An 18,859-nucleotide genomic window follows, 5' to 3' on the forward strand; every position below is an offset into this window, starting at 1 on the left:
TTTGAGTGTCTGGTGTCCTGGAAGTCACTCCCAGACTCATCAGGTCCCCAAACCCCAGAAAAATTGGGAGGCTTAGCATGCAGAAAGCCTATCTTGTAAGGAGTGGATCAAAGTAGAACTAGAACCCTAAGAATCAACATCTTTGCAGTCTTCAGCAGTGAGTTCTGAATGGTAATACAAAGTTTGGGAATTTGAAGAACTTGGGTTTTATGCATCCTCTAAAGAACTGCCTTTGATTTCTAGTGTGGTGTGTTAGGATAAGCACTGGACCTCAAGATCAGTGGTTCAAACCTACCAGCCACACCTCAGAAGTCCTATACAAGGTCCCTAGGTACCAACTAGATGGCACTTAACAACAAAGAACTGGCTTAAACCCCTCCCCCCACCCTTTGTGGTGGTAAATGTTGTTGTTTTTGTTAAGTGCTGTCCAGTGAATTGTGGTCCATAGTGACCCTGTATAGGGTTTCCAAAGAGCAGCTGGTGAGCTTGAACCACCGACCTTGCAGTTCAAATGACTTTGCAGTCTGATGCATTAGCCCACAGTGCCACACCAGGACACCCAGTGGTGGTAAATAGTAGGTATTTATTTTAAATGGAAGGAAAAAAAAAAAAATCCCTTTAAGTACCTGTACTATTGCATTTAATCATGTATTGTAATTGCGTTACTTTCCTTCTTTTTGCATCAGAGACAGACACACAATGAACATTCAGGTATCACAGACTGCACACTCGATAGGAAGTCTTCAGGCCTTTTACATAATCACCAAAACCAGATTTCCGATTCTGTAATATAGTACAAAAGTCCACAATCAATCCAGTCTTAGCCAGTATCTTCAATTTACTTCTGTTGCTGTACAAATAATTGGCCATTACTAGGGCTTACAAGTTAATAACAGGACAAAAAAATATACATTACACTGACACAAAAAGTCAGCTGTGTTAATAGTCATGCAACAAGTAACCAAACTTGCTGAAATTAAAAATACTTTCTAAAAACAGTTTTAACGGCATAAATATTTTATACACAGTTCATTTACCAAAACAAAATGTCTTTAAATGATACAAAGCAAAAATAAGTTTCTACCAACTTTATACATAAGAAAGTGCAAAATAACTTATCTAGAGTGTTTTGCTGTTACCCAGACAGATGGCTGCTATGGGCAGCTATTCTCCTTTTCCAAAGCTTGACACGACAGTTGTACAACACATAAATGTTAGAAAACATGCATGGATAGATGGATGGATGGGTGGATGGATGGATGGATGGATGGATGGATGGATGGATGGATGAGTGAACAAGCTACAAAGATCAGGCAGGAACCCTGTGAGGTACTCTCAGAGAAAGAATACAGACCACTCCAAGGTGGATGTACATGTTCAGAAGATACATTGGTAAACTAATTTACATGGAACACAGAAATTTATGCAGAGAAAGGAGTGTTTGTATATGAGTGCTTTTGCATGTGTGAGTGATTTTGTGATTTCTGCATTGGAAGCAAAAGAAAAGAAATCCACTGAACAAAGCAGTTGCCCACAGCACCAGCTGCCAGAGGAAATACTATCATGAGGATTTTGGTTTCCACCTTCTAGTTATGGAAGTTGTGTTGGAAAGTTTGAAAGTGTTTATTCCATCTAACTTCATATTACAAAGAGGGATAACCTTTAAGTCACTACGTACACACATTCATGTATTCAAGTCTTTAAAGAACACCTCTGCCCTTGGGTTTGGGGTAAACATGGTTCATGGAAAAGTGAAGATGTGTCTTTTAAAAGGTATAGAGTAACACTGGTGCAACTCAGCTATAGGGCCAGACAGTGGCCAGGCCCAACGATTGTGTGATAGTACAATTTCAGTTAACTGTTTAACATCCAGCATTATTTATGAGAATTGATGTCAGATGATGATGGGGGTAGGAAGCATGGGGAGGAAGAGACAGAAAGGAAAACAGAACACAACTTTTCTTCAAGTTAAAGCATCAATGCCAATAATCCTTTTATTAACGCATATATTTGAACGTTTAGAAACGGAAGTGTTGGAATCCATTTTGATATGTAATCATAAATAGACTGTAGGCTCAAACCTAGGTAAATAAAGATTTAAATTTAGTAAGCATAAGGCACTAAAGCAGCCTTCATATGTTTTTTCTTTTTATTTTTTTCTTGGAGACCTAGTTATCAGGAAGAACAAATTTGTTCTTAAGCTGGTTTCAGCCCATGAGGTACAAGATTACTATTGTACCAAATGCCTAGTTTTGAACGCATGTGCATATATGTGCATTTTAGTGCATAAGTGTGCCTGTTACCAGGGCCTAAAGATGTACAGTCGGGAAAACCAAAGCCACTGTCCTTCGTGTGATAATCACTCCATGAGGGCGTGAAGGCCTGTCCTTCCTTTCTCTGGCCATTAATGTTCCTATGTGTTTCAAATCACAGGGCTTTTAGAATTGTTCTTAATATTATCACTAAGTATCTGAAAATGTTAAAATCTAGATTAATTGCTTCATTTGTTTTTTATATATATATGTACATAACACACATTTTTAAAAAATCCCACCACCAAAGCCTTTTCCTGTAAACTAAACTTATCTCTTAGCCCCCACCAGCTTTAATCCCCCGGATTCGTGTGTTCTGTATCCAACTATTAGAACAAATTAAATAACTAAATATTAAAATACTGTAATTATATTCATAGCAAAAACAAAAATAGAGACATTGATACAGTATAAATCGCAGTGTTTTCAGGTAGATGGCATTAAATGGTAAAGGTTAATCTTAAGCAGTTCTGACATGATCCAGTTTTACAACAAGGTCTATAGATTTATTCTGTACATTTTTTCTTGTTTTGAAAATAAGCTATAGTAGAACATGAGTGTCACCAAAGACACATACTTATTATGTTCTATGCAAGAGGAGCTAATTTTGGGTTACATGCAAATATATTCCCATTAGTTGAGGCAGGACTGGTTCCTCACTACATTGGTCAACTGACCATCTTTACGCAATGCTGAGAAGGTATGCTATGACCAAACAGCAGCCTAAGTATAGCGTTTAAGAGAGACCTTACTACATAAGAACAACACTGAGGTGGTGTGTAGCCAGGTGCAAAAGCCCAAAGACTTCCAGGATATCTGACGACTGGAATCCTATTCTCCCACACTGTTTCCTATAGAGGGGCCACATTATTTTGGTTACTAGCCTAGTTGGAGTAGAGATACTGTGGGCAACTTGAATGAAAGAACATCAGGCACACAGGCTGGATTTGAAAGGAAAAAAGACCACAGATATCTTGGAGGAGTTAAAAATAATTATGTATAATTAATTGGTAATGAGAGATGTCAGACAAACCATAAGTTTAGTTCACTGGGTTCGTGGTTTAGTTTGAAGTCTCATGTTACAGGCGTTAAGTCCTGATTTAGAAAAAAAAAAAAAGAGAGAGACGTTTATATCTATTTACAATGTACAGTTACTTGCAAAGAAGTCAGATTTACAACCATCTTCTGAAAGCCTTTGTTGTTGCTGTTGTCGGCTTTTCCAAATAAGGATGAGTAGCTCTAAAAAATGAGACGTGAGAAAGACAGGAAGTGAGGATTTTGTGTACCTCTCTGCACAGCTATTGTGAACAGGGAGAACAGAACATTGAAAATGTCGCTCCTAGGAACCAACTCATATTCTTCTTGTGCTGTTCACCTGAATAGCGTTTGCCCCGTGACTGTACTCTACACCCGCTTATTCAATGATCCCTTTGAATTCAGCACTTCAAACACTTGGTATGAAGAGACGTGTAAACGGAGACTGTTTCGATGCCTTCTGGGAGCTGTGACACGGAAATTGGGAAGGGGGCCTACAGGCCATGGTCTCCAATCAGCTGGCTGGATCTTCAACAGTTTCGAGGCCCGTCCTCTGAACCCCTTTCATGCTGTAAGTTATAATAACAGTTTTGACAAACACGCACTGGAGACGATATTTTCAAGCGTTTGATTTCTGATTGAAATCGACTGCACCTAATGAAAAGTAAAAAATAAATAAATACAAACCAGTTAGTTATAAGTATGTTCTTTGTTTGAAAGACCATGGCCCAAAACACTAATCTACAATCCTATGGGAAACTTGCAGTATAATGCCAGGAGAATGGGAAAGACCATAACTGGTTAAAGTTCATGCAGTTGAATAAGGACCAAAAGGAATGCTCTATTACTTCTCTCAGTCTATGAAGAAAAGGAATACTAAACCAGAGCAAGCCAGTTCTTTGACTTAAAAGAAAGGTAAGAGAACTAAAACAAACAAACACATTTTATAAAGTTAAGCGTTTCCTCCTGGATGCGGCCAAATAGCTGTGGTTCACACTTCCTTTTGGGAGGTATGTGGATAGCTTTATTTGGAGCTTGACTCTTTCTTCTTGACTGGATGACTCACTTGCTCAATTTAAAAGGCATTCTGGACATTACCAAGTTCCTCTGGGCTTTTAAACATTTGGTTGCTCTTCCTCAGTCATGTCTTAAATAGGCTGTCTTTTCTGCCTGATCCAAGTGTTCTCATTTTCTACTTAATAGGACTGCTTGAAATAAAATATACTTAAGAGTTGTTAAAATTCTTTCAAAATTCTTCAGAGTTCCTATTTCTGGAATAAAGCAAGGTGTGGCCATGGCTATAGTATTAAATCACTTGAAGCTTGGCTTCTCACGAGAATGAAGTGGAACATTATATTCCAATTATTCTACCACCAAAGTATCTAGAGAATGAATGAAGTGCTAGAGGCGTATAGGTTTCAATGGACTGTTAGTGAACTCTCAGGGAATGTTTGGGAGTGCTGACAAGCTCTCACAGCAAATGAAGGATGCGGAGAAGACAGGCAGGGGCTCTAACCTCCTGGGCATTTTCTTCTGTGTCTGCTCTATTGTAATTGATCAACATTTGACAGCCATGGGTAGTTTTAAGGAATTACCTACTGTGTGCAATGGGTCAATTTTATATGGCCTTTGTAGACATAGTCTTGTAACTCCCACCAAATGCCTGGGTGGGACAATGCAAATAAAGTACTTGTGGTCCTTATTTACCAACAATACAAATACTCTTGAGGGAGCTGGTGTTGTTAGGTGCCATTGAGTCGGAACCAACTCAGCGACCCTACGCACACAACAGAATGAAACACTGCCCAATCCTGGGTCAACCTCACAACTGTTGCCATACTTGAGCCTATTGATGCTGTCACTTGGCCAATCCATCTCATTGGGGTCTTCCTCTTTTTCTCTAACCCTTCACCTTACCAAACATGATATCCTTCTCCAGTGACTGGTCCCTCCTGACAATATGTCTGAAGTATGAGAGATGAAGTTTGGCCATCTGGCCTCCAAGGAGCACTCTGGCTGAACTTCTTACAACACAAATCTGTTGGTTCTTTTGGCAGCCCATGGCACTTTCAATATTCTCCTCCAACACCATAACTCAAAAGCATCAATTCATCTATGGTCTTCCTTATTGACTGTTCAGTTTTCGCATGCATATGAGGTGATTGAAAATACTATGGCTTGGGTCAGGGACACATAAAAATAAGGTGTATGGAACCCTAAGGAGGGACTGGTCAGTTTTGCTATTCCACTGGACTTAAAAAGAACCTGAGGCCAAAAAGGGATTCTCACTACTATTAAGAAGAACTGAGAGTCAACTATGTCCTTTGGACCAGAGGTCTCTGTGCTGAGAACCACCTACATCCAGGATACAGAGAGAGAGAGACAGAGAGACAAAGAGTATTACAACACCGCATGAGATGGTATGAGAAGAGGCAGTAGAGAAACAGTGCCAAGCTGAGAGCAAGGTGGCTACAGTGAGTGTGCAGACTCGCGGAGTGACAGAGTTGAGTGGCTTTGGGTACGAGACATCTTGGCAGAGTGGGGTACCTCTATATCTTGCAAAGTGGGTTGGCTCTGGGCACTTATTGGCAGAGCTGAAGAACTTTGTTAATACTTTCCTGAGCAGGAGGCCAGACAGAGGCCTGCCTTCAGTCATAGAAAAGAATGTTCTGATGAAAGAACCAGACCCTGAATTGTTCCTGATCCTGAACTGTAAGACCTGTTTCTTCCCTAATAAATCTCATAATCATGAGTATTATCTCGGTGAGTTCTGTGAGGCCACTGCAATTTGTATCAAACCCAACAGAGGAGAGAGTTTCATGGGAGGGCTGGCTGGTTTCAGAACAGTACAACGATTGGAGAGAGGAGGTATGTCTGACCTCCACCACACAGGAATCAGTCTCGGGCTACTGATCTTGATTCTCCTTTCCCCTTGGGAAGTTGAGGAGGTCTAACATGACCGAAACACCAATACTACACCCTAAATTTCAACCCTATCTTGAAAATGAAAGCTACCAAACACAGGTATGTGCACCAGAGTATATATAGGGGTGTTGATTATTAGAAACTATTAATATAAAAAGGATTTATGTAATGGGCCTCAAGATAGAATCCTCTGCTGTCCTTAAAGAATTTCCTCCCAACACTGGCCGGCAGCAATATTCTGGCTATTACCAATCCAGGAGAAAAAGTTTAAGTCATTTAAAGAATTATTAATAAAGGTGTTTACTGAACATTCACATTATCAGACTTGGCTTTACAATGCTCAATATATATTATTCTATTTTATCTTCTCAACATCTCTATGAAGAAAAGTGTCCATTTTTTACAGATGAAGAAACAAGTTACTCAGAGAGGTTCAGTAACTTGCTTGAAGTAATGGCAATGAGCATTGTCAGTGTAAAGCCAAAGACCGCCCTTCCCAATAAGCCAGTTGTTGCTGATGGATGCTGTTGAGTTGGCTCTGACTCATACTGACCCTGTGTATAACAGTGAAACACTAACGGGTCCTGTACTATGCCCACAATTACTGCTACGCTTGAGCCCATTGTTTCTGCCACTGTGCCAATGCATCTTGTTGAGGGTCTCCCTCTGTTTCGCTGACTCCCCACTTTACCAAGCAGGATGACCTTCTCTAGGGACTGGTCCCTCCTGCTATTATGCCCGTACTGATAATAAACCAGTACTGCCCACCAAACCTCACTAGCAATCGTAAAAGTAATTACATCATTTAGGCATGTGTTTTCTGTGGAAATGTTTCTGGAATAAGGCAATATAAGCACTGAAATGTGCTGCTCATGGATCTTCTCTGCCTTTTGGCCTGGGATGTAAGAACCACCCCTGCATACACAGGACCTCCAGTGCCTGAGAGAGACGAAGTGCCAATCAATGGGGATGGGGCAAACTGACTTTTCACATTGGGGCAGGGAGGACAGATCCTTGACTCATATTATAATCCAAAAACCATTCCAAATGGACCTTTATGTAAAAAAGAAAACTTTGAAATTTTTAAGAGAAAATTAAGGAGGTCATTCTTAAGGTTTGAGGTCAATGAAAGCTTTCTTAAGACACAAAAAGGCAAGAATCATAAAGAGTAACAAATTAGACTGTATCAAAATTAAAAACTTACATGGCAGAAAAACACTGACAAAGTTATAATACAAGATACAGGCTGACAAAATGTAGTTGCAAGACATAGAACACACAAAGGAATTGGAGTCTGGAATATGTAAAGAATTTCTCAATTAAAATGGGCAAAGTGTCTCCCCAGAGGAAGCTCAGATGGCCAAAGTGCATTATGAAATATGTTCATTCTCACTAGTACTTCAAGTTAAAACAACAAAGTATTATTTCTTAGTTATCAGATTGGCAGAAGTAAGTAAGAAGTTTGGTAATACCAAGCATGAGCAAGACATTGGAGAACGTCCATGTTCTGCTGGGAGCATACACTGGCACTACCGTTTTGGGGAAAGATTTGGCAATATCTAGTTAATTTTCAGAGATCCCAAGTAGTGAAAGTGGTTAATACCCTTGGATGTGAACCTAAAGGCTGGAGGTTCGAGTACCACCCAGAGTTATCTTAGAAGTTCTGGGAATCTACTCCTCCATACTCAGCCATTGTAAACCTATGATAGAGCACAGTTCTACATATGACCATGACCACGAGTTGGTTGAGTTGGTGGAGGGAAGCTCCCGAGCGTGTCTATGCCTGATCATTCCATTGTGAGCCAGCTCCTCTAGAGAAACTCTAGCACAGCTATTGAAAAGGGCCTTTATGAGAGTGTGCACACAGCACTATATTTATTATATTTATAGTCTTGATAAAACTGACAAGCGACACAAGGAATGACAAAGTTAGACCATCAAATACCTGATGGAAAAGTGAACAATATTTTGTTGTTGCTGTTAAGTGCCATAGAGTCAACTCCGACTCAAGAGTCACTCCGTATTAAAAAACCTATAGGGTGTCCAAGGAGTGGCTGGTGCAGTTCATACCAACCTTGCGGTCGAGTGCATATCCTACAGTGCCACACCTAGAATAATAGTCAACAACATGAATCCATTTCAAAAATGATACTGAATTGTAGAAAAAGTTCCAGAAGAGTCTGAGCACTAGGCTATAAATGTTAAACTGGAAACCACACAAAACAATACTTTGTGTTGTTTAAGGAAGTAACACATGCTTGTGAAACTAGTAAAAATGATTCCGAAAAGTACACACTTCTGTGAGTGGAGCAGGTGCTTGTGGTTGGTGAGGGGCTGACAAAAGGACTTAAACTGTATCTGTAAGTTGCTTTGCACACATTTCGCATATAGATTTAAAAATCAAATACGAAGTATAGCGTCTGCCTATTCCGATTCATGGATGACCAGGTGTTTGGGATTACTTTTTGTACTTTTCAATGTGATAGACATACTTTATAATAATAGTGATACAAAAGAAAGAAGTGAAGCCTGGCTTATAGTAACATAGCTCACTGTAGTGAGGGCATCCAAACATATCAGAACCTGAATCCAGGGCTAATAATGAACATTCTAAGAGTCTGATCCATGGGCTATCCAAATGCACATCTCTCAAATCTTACTTCTGACAGAAGAGCTGACCACAGTTTCTGCAATGGTGCCGTCTTTCTGTAAGAGAAAACCGCACGGAGCAGCCCGAACAGCTGTCTCCTCCTTCATCCTTCACCCAGTGGTCGGCAGCGGAACGGCCTGGCTGGTCACTCACAGACCAGCTGAAAACGCGGCCTCGACCATCACCGACGAGGATCCTACTGTGATCCCTGTAGGAGACCAATACAGAAAGTCACCTTCCAGAAGGTCGCTGCAAGCCCCCCAGCTGAATCCCTCCTTCCTGGTCCTCAGTGATTTGCTTCTTGTGGGCGTCTGTGTGTCCGAGTGTGTGAGAGGGCGCAATGACATTCCAGGGAAGGAGGCATAAAGTGACAAACAGAACTAAGCCTGATTTCACATTCCCCTCAGCTTCCTTTGGATTTTTGAAGAACAGAGAAGGAAAATGACGGTTTTTTGTTGAAGAATTCACACACTGGCAGGTTTCTGCATTGGTTCTGTCTCTCTAAGCCAAGTATGACAATATAAATGAAATATTTTCACCTGGACACTGGTCTAGCATGTGTGGCCCCTGGCTAAACAAATGGCTCAGCTGGCGAGAGTCAATGGAACAAGCTGGACCTTACTTGGAGATGCCTAAGGCGGTGATCTCTGCAGGATGTGCATTGTCCTTACGATCAAAGGCTGTGTGCATAGTTAGCTTGCTCCTGAACACCAGCTGCCGCTCCCACCTGTATCCTGGAGTGGAAAATTGGAAGACACGATGTACCACATTTGGGGGAGGTACCCTAACACGGTGATCATAAAAGCTAGAGTACTTCAGCATACAGTCACAAGAACTTTTCAAGTTCTCAGCAGATGCTGCAATGCTGAAGGTACAGCAATCTACGTTAACATTACTCACAGGTCACATCACAAAACACAGCTCATTCTCAAAGGAAAATAGGAGACAATGAACTGTATTTAAGGCAAGAAGATGTATATAATTTCTCCATCTAGGTGCCTGGCCTTTATTACAATTAATCAACTGTCCCAAAGCTGATCTACCAATGAGTACAGGTTTTGGTCTGAGGCAGTTTTCTTTAAAAAAAATGCTCACCATATTGTAAACACGACAGTGGAATAGCATCTTTTAGTTCACTTTTCACAACGAGAAACTTAAGAGGTTTTCTCGGGGGAACCAAACACAGAACATATCAGGACTAAGGACTGGAGAGGGTAGAGCCCCACTGACTTGATCTATCAACATGCACATACACACACTACCTACAGGGTATGAGAAAGAGACTTCAGGTTACCAGGTTTCAGTCGGCTATAATTCCGCACTTCAATAGGATTGCAGTGGGGATGGTTGAGGGGACCCTGAAGATGGGCTCTGGTTTGGCCCTCTGAGTAGTTCACAAATATGAAGCCATCTTTCTCATCAAGACTGAGCTGGTCAGACCAACGCCTGGAGTCATCGGAGCCACTGTCGGTACCCCAAGTGGCGGTGGCTCGGCAGGAGGCTGCCCTGGGCCTGTGGCTGGTGCTACTGGGCTGGCTGGGTGGTTCCTTGGGGTCCTGGCTGATGCTCTGCTCCTCTGCTTCCGAATCACTACTGTCTTCGTCTTGAGCTTCCTGCCCTGTGCAATACACAGACACTGCATTCAGATTTAGCTTGTTTCACTGGTATTTTTTCGAGCCAATTAAGACACAGATGACCCAATGTTGAAAGCTATGTGTAAACAGAGAAAGAATGACAATGAAGAAGAAAAAGCTAGGATTTTAGGCAAGATGGTTGTTGTTAAGTGCCATAGAGGATAGAACTTTTCAGAGTTCAGAGAATACTCTTAGGGTTTTACATTGAATACACTTACTTGCACATTCAAGTGTATTAGGGGATGGAATTTATGAGAAATAAATACTTGTGGATACGTAATTGGGTGGAATGGTGTAGTGGGTTAATGTGCTGCTGAACTGCTAGGTTGGTTTCAACCGCAAGGTTGGCAGTTCAAGCTCACCAGCTGCTCCTTGGAAACTATATACAGGGTCGCTAAGAGTCAGAACCAACTTGACGGCACTTAATAACAATAAATATTTAATTGTAAAAAGGAAGAGAGAGGCTGGCATCCACCAATCTGCTACACACACATGCATCTTCCCCTCCCTACCCACCTCCCCCGACCAGCAAATCTAATACTTCATTTTGCTTGCCTTCTACTCACTCACTCCCACCATTAGTCTACTTGACTACTTTAAGGATTCTTTATCCTTAAACCACTTTAAGGTCCTCAAACAAGCAGCCTTGGGAAAGGTTTTGATTTCTAGTAAGCTACTGGCTTGTCTTTGCTTTCACCCAAGCAACTGCCCTCAACTTCCACGCTGCCCAACCATTCCTTTCTGTCACTTCAGTTAAACTCTGTCCTACAATATGAGTAAGTCAGGAGAAGAAATACAGCATCTTTCCTCCTTGGATTTCTTAGTCTCGTCTTCCATTGCAGATCACGTAAAAGCTTCTTCAAAGGAAGGTAAAGTGACCTATTTCTTACTGGAACCCTTAATCCAGTGTCTGACACCTAACACACAACCCCACTCACTCACTGAATTAAATGGAATCTTTATGGCTCCAAACACTCTGAAGACCCTTTGGGTGGAGCCGTAATTGACTATGTAGAGATTTATATGCATTAGGATAGTATAAGCATTAACGTGTCCTGCCCATGGGATCTTGTCTATTTTGGCATACATACAGATTTGTGTCTTTCTTAGTAACTCCATCACATAAGTCAAACTTCTATTGGATTTTTAAGGGACAAAAATAAGTAAATCACCAAGAGCCAATCTAAAGGTCCACCTTAAAATCTTGTTCCTTTCTTGAAAGTATCCTGTGCCAATCTGTTCTAAATCAATGATCCTCAGTCTAGAGATCGGCAACCCCAAGCAGAGCTCTCCCTGGCTTTATGGCACTGTCTCTAATTGTTCTGTATACTAACCATCTGCCTCTCGATTTCACTGGGAAATTTACAAGCGCTTTACAATGAATAATTGGGGTTGCTTTGTTAGTTGATGCTGCTTTATGGCGATCCCACGTTTTTTGCAGGTTATAATGGCTATACCATAAAGTGATCAAGGTTATGACTTTTAGCAAGTAATCACCAGGCTTTATTTCCCAGGGGACTCTGGGGGAGTTTGAACCAGCAATCTTTTGGTTAATAGATGAGTGCTTAACTCTTTATGCCACCCAGGCTTCAGTTTGAATTGATGTCCTATTTGCCTCTGTGAATTACAAACATGATGCTACCCTCTCATCAGCCGGTCAGCTGATGTGGAAAAGGAAATGTGGACCACCTGATTTAATTCAACACAGAACTTTCCAAATCTGTGTTTTCCAAACTGGAAGTCTAAGCTTTTGGTACTCCAGGAAGCTCCTAATTATACACAGTATGAACGTGGACCTCAAGAACAAGGTATTACCTCATCTAGTGCTGTCCAGTGAACAAGGAAAAAGTGCGCATGACTGCCCTAAGGAATTACATAATAGGTAGCTATTAGGTTTCTGAGAGCTCTGCCTAATCTCAGGCTCATGTTCACGTTGGATGATGTAACTTTAGCCACAGTGACTTGCAACAAAACAAAAAGAAAACTACTTGTCATGTACTGAACTATGTCAACACATTTTAATGTGTTGAAATCCTAACTCCTATACCTACAAATGAGCCCTGGTGTGGCCCTGAAGGATAAACAACTGCAAGGTTGGCAGTTCAAGCCTACCAACAGCTTTTGGAAACCTTATACAGGTTGCTATGAGTTGCAACAACAACAACACACCTGCAAATGGAACCCTGGTTGAAGGGTTGGCTGTTTGAACCCACTGACTGCTCTACAGGACAAAGATGTGGCAGTCTGCTTCTGGAAAGATCACAGCCTTGGGGAGCCCATGGGCAGTTTGACTCAGAAATATAGGGTTGATATGAGTCAGCCTCAACTCTATGGCAACAGGTTAGACCTGTAAATATGACTCTGTTTGGAAACAAGCACTTTTCTTTGGTTATATGTAGTTCTGCAAGATACACACTGGACCACAAGGTCAATTTGAACTTCAAAGTCGTGGTTCAAACTCCCCAGCTGCTCCTTGGAAACCCTAAATACGGTCATTATGAGTCACAATCAACTTGACGGCACTTAACAACAACAGTGTACAGTGTACTTTAAACCAATTCACGTCTGTTATAAAAAGAGCAGAAAAAATACAACGGCACACATATAAGGAGGTGGCATCATATGAAGACAAGCACACATGGCAATTATACCTACAAAATCATGAATGCCAAGGAATTCAGCTATTAGAAGCTGGCATAGACAAAGGAAGACTCACCACTGCCCCCCAGAGCCACATTCTGAATTTGGACTTGTACTCTCCTGAACTGTGAGAAAATAAATTTCTGTTCTTTAAAGCCACCCACTTGTGGCAATATTTTGTTATCTAGCAGCATTAGGGAACTAAGATATTCCTGAATAATATTTTATAAAGTATTAAATACCTATTTGTGCTTCTGGACAGTCTTCCTGCATTTCCAAGACTTCAACAGGCTCAGGAGCTGGTGTTTCAGGAACTTGCAAAAACTCCATTCTCCAAAACTAAATATAAATAAGTATGGTATTAAGAAACAGATTGAGGAAGCATCACTATGCTGCTGGGTGAATATGGGTTTTTGTGTGTGTGTGTGTGTGTGTATGTGGAGTGGGGAGGGAGGTATTTAAGAAATAACACCATTCAAATTATTACATATAATTAGATTTCCCTGTATCTTGAAACATATGGTAGAGGGCTGCCTAGTGTTACAGTGGCTGACCAATGCTTTAAAAAAGAAATCTCTAAAAAAAACAACTGTGACAGCTTGCATATGTTATATTTATATTCAGTTTCATTATAAATAACATGGAAGGCAATGGATTTGAGCATATTTTAGCAATATGCTATGTAAGGCATAAATAGGAATTCCTTCTTTGGTCAGAATTGAATCAGAAGGTGTCAGCGTCTTCATTTGATGAAAAGTCTAAAATAGAATTGAGATGGAAAGTTAAGGGAGTTCGAGCTATTTCATTCAAAACAGTGCTTTCAAAACTGCTCCATGAGATGTTAATGGGTGTTTCAAGAAGGAGGGAAAAAGACAGTGACCATGTATGTTTAGAAAATAGTTTTACAAAATCAGCTTGTTTCCTACAAACCCTTTCAGACTTTCATGTGTGTTCGAGTGCCTGGTGAATCTGCAAGACGGCTGAGCACATGGAGGATTCCCAGACTTATCTGACTATGGGCTGTGTTATAATGTCTCAGAGTCAGTACCCTGAACCACTACTGTGGAGAAAGCCAACTTTGCTGTGAGTACATTGTCTGAGGTCCCGGGTATGGAGTGGGGAGGGGGCTGATTACCTCACTGTCTCTCAGCATGTGACAGTGACTAAGGAGGCCAGTACTCAGCCAGTCTTTTACAAAAATCACAACGAAAGAGAAGGGGCAGAAAAGGAAATCTGAGAAAAAAGAACGCAAACATTTAAACAGACTGTTGTTGTTGTTAAGTGCCGTCAAGTCAGTTCTGACTCATAGCGACCACATATGGGGTTTCCAAGGAGCAGTTGGTGGGTTTGAACAGACTAAAAGGTGAATACTCTGTTGAGTCTACTTTCTATGGAGGCAAAACATGAAGAAAGTGATGTGCCACCCCTGGATTAGAAGATTCCGGTGGAATCCTGGATGATTCTCACAAGGAGTGGACCTAGAGCCTCCGGACACTTTTCCTTCCTGTACTGTCCATTAGAAGGCAGTGGACAGGCCCAAACCCCCAACATGGCTGTGCCATTCACGTTGTCAGCAATCCTGCAATGACCCTGTGAGCATGTGTAAGTGACCTCTGGCATTGTTGGCAGTACTCAGCTGCACTAAAAGCATGAACAGAGGCAGCCAATAGGAAGAAACCAGGCTGAGTCAATATGCTCACGGTATCTGGTAACACAGTGGTCAAGGATTGTCTAAATCAGAGTGAGGTTTGCTAAAAAATATCACCACGTGCACTGAGGACCTTAACCCTTCGATAGCATCACAAGTTTCAGGTAAGCCAGGGCAGTGAACATCGGACTGAGTCTATCTCTTGGCTCACTTACCCGAACCACTCCATCTGAGTGTCCCGTTACTATGACATTCTGTGTGTCCCATTCGTTCATCTCTGACACGCAGCAGCAGACGATCTGTTGGCTCCTACCTGTGAATGTGTTCACACTCACAATAGGGTTCCCGTTGATGCTCCACACGTGGATGTATGTGCCGGCACAGGACACAATGTCCCCCTGAGGAGAAACAGAACAACTTCATGCTCTTCGCTCCTTTTCACAACGTACATTCGACTTTCTGCAAAATGAATCCACGCAAGTTACAATACCTCCCAGTGCTTAGACCGTAAGAGGGTAATTTCTGAGGTTGTCTGGGATTCATTGCTGGCTCTCATGGCGTGCTCACCCCAGTTTAAACAAAAGCCCTAACAGAAGCCTCTTTAGGAACTGACAGTTGAAGGGAAGCTGCAGCCACTGTGATGTAATGGAAACTCTCAGTTTATGCCCCTAGCACACTGCTGAGGAATAACTAGCTGACTCTGACTCGTGGTGAACCCACGTCAGGGTGGAACTGTGCTCCTCGGGATTTTCTATGGCAGGTTTTTGGGAAGTAGATCACCTTGCCTTTCTTATGAGATGCCTCTGGGTAAACTTAAACCTCCAACCTTTTGGTTAACAACCTAGCATGTTAGACAATCATGATAACCATTTGTCCCACCCAGAGACTATGCAACATCACAATGCTGAGCTGTGGAATATCGGTTTATTCCATGTCAAGAATGTTTCTAATCAGTGCATTAGATTACAGCACTAATTTTTTTAAAGTTTCTTGTGAATTGAGTGAAGGCTTACAGAGCAGAGCATCAGTTTTACATTTAACAAATCATATACTTTGCTTCATGACATGGTTTCAAACCCTTCCATGTACCAACAGTTAACAACATTCACCTCTATTCACTGCCACTCCGCCCTATGTCTCCAAGCACCTTCATCTTTCCTCTGCTAACTGCCCTCGTGTTGTATCTTGCCTGCTGTCACCCATGTTTCCCCCTTTCCACTCTGTAAACATCCTAAAATTTCTTTTGTCAATAAAACCTTTAACTTTTTACACTGGCCTCCTATAATGTTTGTCCCTTTGTGAGTGACTAATTACACTCAGCATAATATCCTTCAGGTTCAACCATGTCGTGAGGTGTTTCACAGATTCATTGCTATTCTTCAACATTTTGTAGTATTCTATTGTGTGCATGTATCAAAGTTTGTTTAACCATTCTTCCACTGATGAACATTTAGACTATCTCCATCTTTTAGGCATGTCTCTTGTAGATAGCATACTGAAGGATCCTGTTTTTTATTTATCCATTCTGCTCTTCATGTCTCAAATGGTATTTTAAATCCATTTACAGTCAGTGCAATTATCAACAGGTATGAATTGATGGTTGTCAATTTTATGTATTTTTTTTTTCATGTGTGGTGCTGTTAGATTCGTTGTTCCATATAATTTTCTATGTTGAGTTCATTTTGTTTGTGGATTTTCTTGTCATTTTCATTTCTTTTGTGTTTGCTAAATCAGTTTCCTCTTTTTTTTTTACTTTGATGTGCAAGTGTATTCTTTTTCTTTGAGGTTACTCTGTAATTTATTAAATTTTTCCGTTTAAAATAGTCTGTTTTATCTTGAAACCTACTTGACTTCCTTGCCATTTGGAAGTTCTGTATCTACACTATTCCTATTCCCTCTTCTTGCTTTATAGTTTACTTCATTATACATTGATATGCCTGGTTCTCTATTTTCAGCTTTGTAGGTTTGTTTTACTTTAAATACTTTGATATCTAGATTGAGTTCTGGGTGGTGTTGATATGTATGGTAATCTAAGGTTGTTGTTTACTGTTGCTGGTTCTCAGTTCAAGGAACACGCATTAGCATTTTTTTGTAAAGTTGTTCTGGTTATTACAAAGTGCTTTTGTTTCTGTTTATCAGGAAATATCCTAATCTCACTGTTGCATTTGAAGGACAATTTTTCTGGGTATATGGTTCTTCATTGGCAATTTGTTTCTTTCAAAGTTTTATGTGTGTCATCCCATTGCCTTCTTGTCTGCAGGTTTCTGCTGAAAAAATCAGAGTTTAGTTTTATTGGTTCTCCCTTGTAGGTAACTTTTTCGTTTTTCTCAAGCTGGTCTCAGGATTCTTTCCATGTCTTTGATTTTGGAAACTTTGATTATGATAGGTCTTGGTGATTTTCTTTTGGGATTTATCCTGTTTGAGGTTCATTCACTTTCTTGTACACGTATCTTGTCGTCTTTCATGATGTTAGAGAAGTTGTCTTCCAACAACAATTCGACAATTTTCTCTGTGCTTATTTCTTTCTGTTCTGGAATTCCCATCACCCATAAGTTGTTCCTCTTCATGGTGTCCCATGTAATGCTTAGGCTTTCTTTGGATTTTTTTCATTCTTTTTTCTGATTGTTCTTACAGCATACCAGTATTGAGAGATTTCTCTTCTAGCTCACTAATTCTAGCTTCCATTGTTTTACATCAACTCTTTGGCTCTTTTAACGTACTGACAATTTCTCAGATCTTAGTATTAATCTTCTTGATTTCTAATTGCAGGTTTTGTACTGTTGCAAAATTTGCTTTTGTCTGTTTGCTCTTGCAGTGTGTTTCCCTAAATTCTCCTACTAAAGTTTCTATTGTGTTCTTTTTGCTTTCCTCTATCTTTCTATCAATCCTTTAAAGGTACCTAATTATCATTCTTTTGAATTATTTCTCAGTTAGTTCCATTACCTTTTCTTCCTCAGACACGTTTTCTGGCTCTGCACCTTGATCATTTGTTTAAGCCATTCTCTTAATTTCTTCATGTGAGCTAAAATTGTCTGTTGTCATATTTGTAAAAACAAAGTGTTTTTGGAACTGGAGGGGGGAAATCTCTTGGGGGCTCCTGAGAGTAAAGGAGCTCATGAGGTGGTTGTGGAAGAAATCTGAAAGCAGAGTTCCCGGCCCTAAATGACATTCCCATTGGCTTCAGTGTTATCCATTTTCAGGGCAGTCAATCCAGACGCAGTTCGTGTGGGCCCTTGATGGAGCTGGGGGCAGCATGACTGGTTAAATGCTGGTCTGGTGGCTCTGCAGGTTTTGTAGGTCTGGAGCTGAGCCCACCTGAAACCAGGTACCAAAGCAACACAGAGTAGTACGTGTACTAGGAGTGGATGAGGATGGGAGCTGGCCAAACTTCTGGCCCCAGGGGAGCTTGGGGATAAAGAAGAAATCACATCTTTTCCACCGCCCATGTGAATTTGCTCTGCTAGGCCTCCTCTGCTGCCAAAGCTGCCACAAGATGGTCAAGCTGCTTTTGGCCAGCCATTAACCAGTCAGCCTCCCACTAGTGCCATCTTTGCTCAGCCTCTCCTCCAAGCAACTACTCTAACCTTTCTTCTGAAGTTTACGGAGCCAGAATTTTCATGTGCCTGGTTTATTTTGTCTCTTGTATCTTTATTGTAAAAGGTTTGTGTAGCGAGTCTGCCTAGTCTGCCATCTTGTTGAAGTCCCTACTATTGTTTATGAAACTTATCTGTACTTTTCATTTGGATTCCTGATGTGGCACTGTAGGATAAGCATTGGACTGTTAACTACAAGGTAAGTGGTTCAAACCCACTAGTTGCTTCTTGGAAATCCTATACAGGGTTGCTATGATTTGGAGCCAATTCTGTTGTTGTTGTTGTCAGGTGCCATCGAGTCGGAACCGACTCATAGCGATAAATTCAAGATCATATTTTGGCTCTCGTAGATTTGTTTTCATTTTCTTCAGCTTTAATTTGAATTTGCATATCAGTATTTGATGGTCTGTTCCACAGTCTGC

General features: G+C 41.0%; 1 protein-coding gene across 2 annotated transcripts in view; it reads right to left on the reverse strand.

The window, feature by feature from the left end:
- Positions 1–3,877: 3,877 nt before the first annotated feature.
- The window catches only part of WDFY3 (WD repeat and FYVE domain containing 3), a 255,203-nt gene continuing 240,221 nt past the window's right edge, over positions 3,878–18,859 (reverse strand). For both annotated transcript variants that reach the window (XM_006867730.1, XM_006867731.1), the window contains 6 exons: positions 15,060–15,242; positions 13,439–13,535; positions 10,217–10,540; positions 9,545–9,656; positions 8,933–9,130; positions 3,878–4,001 (listed from right to left, as the gene is read on the reverse strand). In XM_006867730.1, coding sequence (XP_006867792.1) covers positions 3,878–4,001; positions 8,933–9,130; positions 9,545–9,656; positions 10,217–10,540; positions 13,439–13,535; positions 15,060–15,242 — 1,038 coding nt within the window. The remainder of the gene's footprint in view (positions 4,002–8,932; positions 9,131–9,544; positions 9,657–10,216; positions 10,541–13,438; positions 13,536–15,059; positions 15,243–18,859) is intronic.

The sequence above is a fragment of the Chrysochloris asiatica genome, unplaced genomic scaffold (genome assembly GCF_000296735.1).
Source record: "Chrysochloris asiatica unplaced genomic scaffold, ChrAsi1.0 scaffold00109, whole genome shotgun sequence".
Classification (NCBI taxonomy): Eukaryota; Metazoa; Chordata; class Mammalia; order Afrosoricida; family Chrysochloridae; genus Chrysochloris; species Chrysochloris asiatica.